The sequence below is a fragment of the Perna viridis genome, chromosome 3, assembly GCF_037379345.1.
Source record: "Perna viridis isolate PV_CMFRI_1.1 ecotype Kerala chromosome 3, ASM3737934v1, whole genome shotgun sequence".
NCBI lineage: Eukaryota > Metazoa > Mollusca > Bivalvia > Mytilida > Mytilidae > Perna > Perna viridis.
The window spans coordinates 9,806,544-9,810,628 of NC_142447.1; the positions used below are offsets into that span (position 1 = coordinate 9,806,544).

Sequence of the window (4,085 nt, forward strand, 5' to 3'; positions counted from 1 at the left end):
ACAAAATGGTTTACACCAAGAGACGCCTGTTAAATGACCTTACTACTTTACCGTTTGGCTATTCCAATGAAAATACCGTGGATTAAGACACATTTTATTGTAAAATATCTAAATATAACAATAAAATGTTAAAACGATATCAATTTTATGTTTTTAGTTATCTTCTATTTTCTTCTTTTCCTAGGTGGTTGATCGAGAATTCCAGGTGTACCATCATAGGCGTCGTCATCCGTCTTTTCAACGAACATTCCATTCCCTGTTTGGGTGGAGTTTTGTTCCACTGCTGGCTGAACGGTTTCTTGCACGTCTCTTTCTGTCTCCAATTTTCATTTATTTTTCCTTTATGTATTTCCTTATCATTCGAGGAGGATGATTTTAAGAGTTCTTCATATGTTCTTTGGATAACAAAATCAATTCTTCCGTCATCGCTACAGGAAATCCAGAACAGTCCGTAAGAGGTTTTGTATCAGTTTCTTGTGACCGATCAAATTTTTTTTTTCCTGCACACTCCCACTAATTTAGATCCCAACTGGTAAATGACAGATTTATACGGTTTTATCGAGTTTACGTATTATTTTTTTTGGAAACACTCCCTTATATATGTTTAAAGCCACTTCAGACAGAACATTGATTTGTGCTTTGGTGAGATTAGACAAGATTGCTTCTCTTTGTTTTGTACTGGCTTGTAATAAAAATTTCAGAAACACTGAATTTGATCTCATTAGACGGCTCATACCTCACAGACTGATCAGGGCACTACAAATGCAACCACATTTATATTGGTCTGTACACATGTGTCGTCATTGGGGATAATTCCAGTTATTAGCATGTATTGTCGATCGTCTCTGTGAGTCGAAAGATCAACGAGCAAACACGAATATCTCTCTTGCGTTGCTTTTAAATAGCTATCCATAAAATTTTTCGTCATGCCTGGAAGAATCTGCGATGCGAATGTTATTAATTGACGTATATCTCTAGGGTTACGGAACAAGATGAAATTGGCAGAATTAAGGGAAATACTTTTGGCGTATTTCCCTGGAGGGTACAAAGATTGTAAAAGAAGTACCTCTGATGCCATTTTGTGATGACTCGTGACTGCAAATAGATGCAAAAGAACCTCAGATTGAACTATTTTGGATATTAGGTCATCCAATATTATCAATGTATGTTTGGTGTTTTGTGTAAATTCTTCTATTTTCTGTTTACCTGGAAGACCTTCATGAAAAATTATATTTGGTATACCTTGCATGTCGTCAAATAGTGGTTGATATTCGGAATAGGCATACAAATTTTCTCTGGTGGTTTGGTAAACATTAAATCGGCAATTTCTATGAGCCTCTTAGTAAATACAGACTTGCCCGCCTGTGTTGGACCTACGATCGAAATCGCTGTGGGCGAGCCGAAGGGGAGGAGCATTTTTTCGTTATCCATCCGGTTGTTTTGTCGAAATGAAAAAGATTGTCGGTTACACAGCGGTTTTATTCATAATAAAGGGAGAGAATAAAAAAAACTAACAAAACTTTTCCGTTTAAAAAAAAATTATTTTGATTTACAAATAAACATGTAAAACATACAGTTTAACTAATGGATCATTTTCATGTACATTTTCAGTAAACATATCATACACCTTTTTCATTGACATTTTACAACATATTCTCATCAGTGCAAAAAATACAACATACAGTCCACAAACATTGGATACATTAGATTGTAATTGTCTCTGTATAAGTGTGCATTTGATGCTGTTGTCGTGGATGAATTTGGATAGGTCGCTTCCGTAGAACTCTACAGGTTTTCCAAGACTATCAAAATATTATGCATACCCAATTTTTGCCGGGATTGACAATAAACAATTGTGGATATTGACCCTTAACAAAAGGTGGTAAATTGTTAACGTCTGTAATACGAATAGATACTTTCTTTAAACATTCATAGTCTGATAGTAATATTGATAACTGTTCTGCATTCATGGTTCTACTATTTTGATGTTTCTTGTTTTGTCGCAGGTTAAAATAGCCTGTGATTGATAATAACACAGACAATTTATAACTTCCGTTGTGGCCACACTGAACCGCATTTCTAGTCTAGCGTTCCCATGTCGTACGAGATTAAGGAAATCTTCTTGGAAGTCGGAAGGATCTAAGGTAAATACAATGAATGTATAACCTTTCCCAAAATCATTTAATGTTATGTTTAACCCCATATCTTTCTGCCATTTGTCGCATACTTCAAAAAGCCTGACGTATGCTGCAGTATAATTTCTGTTATTGCTGAAATCAAGGTACAGTGGTGATCCATATACTTCTACACCGTTGACTTTCAAAGCAACATTTGACATGTTAAAGTGTTGAAAATTGAATGGGTTGGCTGTGTAATCACCGTTTGCCGCTTTTTGGGAAACAAGCCCAAAGACTACCTTGGATGGTAGTGCTTCCGGAAACAAAGAATCCCAAAAGAATTCAGTCGATCCTTTAGGTATTACACTCGGTATCACGTGACTTCTGTTAATCAAATACTGGGCAGGCGATTCCTGAATTTGACGTCTGTTGTTTAAAATGACACTTGGATCCACTTTCACTCTAGCCGTTCGGAAGAACACGTCCAATATCTTTACTTTGTATTTAGGGTCAGTTTCTCCCGACATGAGCAAAAATGGGGCACTAGATCGATAAAGTTTCATGTATATATCCACGCCGTTAATCAAAAATTTATCTAAAAGTAAGGCATCTTCCTCTTCCATTAAATTGCTTTCTAACTCAAATGTTCTAGATTCTTTAGTACATTCATATCTGTTTACATATCGTGCATTAAGAGTTAGGGGAACCATAGGATCATCGTCCTTCATGAATAATATACGCTTTCCACGGGTAGTTGTTCGAATTTACTGATATCAATTTATTGTTCATGTACACATCTATGTTTGAAAACATACTTTGAGGTGGTAGATTGATTATCCCGGTTTTTTCTTTTGGTGCTAGTTTAGTCCCAACCTCTTTTAGAATTTACCTTTTGATATACAGACGAGTTTTTCTAAGATGGATGTAATCATTTCCCGTTCCGGAGACCACAATTTCAATTGGTTTAGATTCATTGATTAAATTTGAAATCGGCCGTTCTTCGGTATAAGTAACTTACCGATTGCAACTTGATTAGGTGCTGATTGCAAAAATAGAGAGTTCCATAGGTTGTCCAATTTCCTTATTATCTTCAATCTAAAAAGCCATCCTTTTTTTATCTTAACACTAAATTGATTCCACTCGTTATCGTTAAAATCTTTACCTATTTTCCTTTTTCGAGAGTTTTTAATTTTCTTCGTTTAATCTGTCTTAGATGTTGACGGTTTGTTTGAATTTTTTACTTTGAGCTTCCTTCTTCTTTTTTCTCTTTTTTATACGATTGGGTACCTAAACGTGAGGTTTTTTTCTCTTCCCTGATGTTTTTTAATTTCGAGGTCGCCCTTTCTTCTGCGACAGCAACAGGTGATACCATAGTTGTGTTAACAGGATTAGCTTCAGTGCCGATTGCGTTTGGATTCACTGGAATCATATAAGAATATCTGAAACAGCCGTGTAGTCCTCGCCCACCTTGATTTTTAAATCGTCTACACTGGTATGGGTTAAATTTATTTTTAGCCATGTTTTTGTAAAATCTTTCCCAGATGAGTGGGTCGGTCAGGAAAGTTTGACTGTTCATCTCATATCACAAAAGGAAATTTCTTAAAGTCAAGTGTTACGGTCACACTCCCTTTGAGAAATGAAGCATCTTGTCCTTTATTATCTTTTATATAAATATGGATATGTTGTATTCCTCCCAGTCTTACAGGTATGTAATAGGGATTGTCGTAAATGACGTTGTTTTGCTTTACGTTGTCGAAAAATATTCTTCTCAGTAAAGGCTGTTCATTATTTCCTATAAAAGTATCCTGATATATGTCTGAAGAAATGAACAGTTCTGAAGGTTGACCTCCATCATGTCGTTCAGCTATGCTGAATTCGGTAAGAGCCATCACCCAGTAACCATCTAAATGTATGGGTCGGTTTAATTTTATTCTGAAATTGAATGGTTTGTTTTCTGAAAATTACTCT

At 35.6% G+C, this 4,085-nt stretch overlaps 1 protein-coding gene across 1 annotated transcript; it reads right to left on the reverse strand.

The window, feature by feature from the left end:
* Positions 1 to 1,966: 1,966 nt before the first annotated feature.
* LOC148620948 (uncharacterized protein F54H12.2-like) lies at positions 1,967 to 2,845 on the reverse strand. Its single transcript, XM_088573881.1, has one exon. The coding sequence runs from the start codon at positions 2,843 to 2,845 to the stop codon at positions 1,967 to 1,969; it is 879 nt and encodes a 292-aa protein (XP_088430007.1).
* Between the last annotated feature and the right edge of the window lie 1,240 nt (positions 2,846 to 4,085).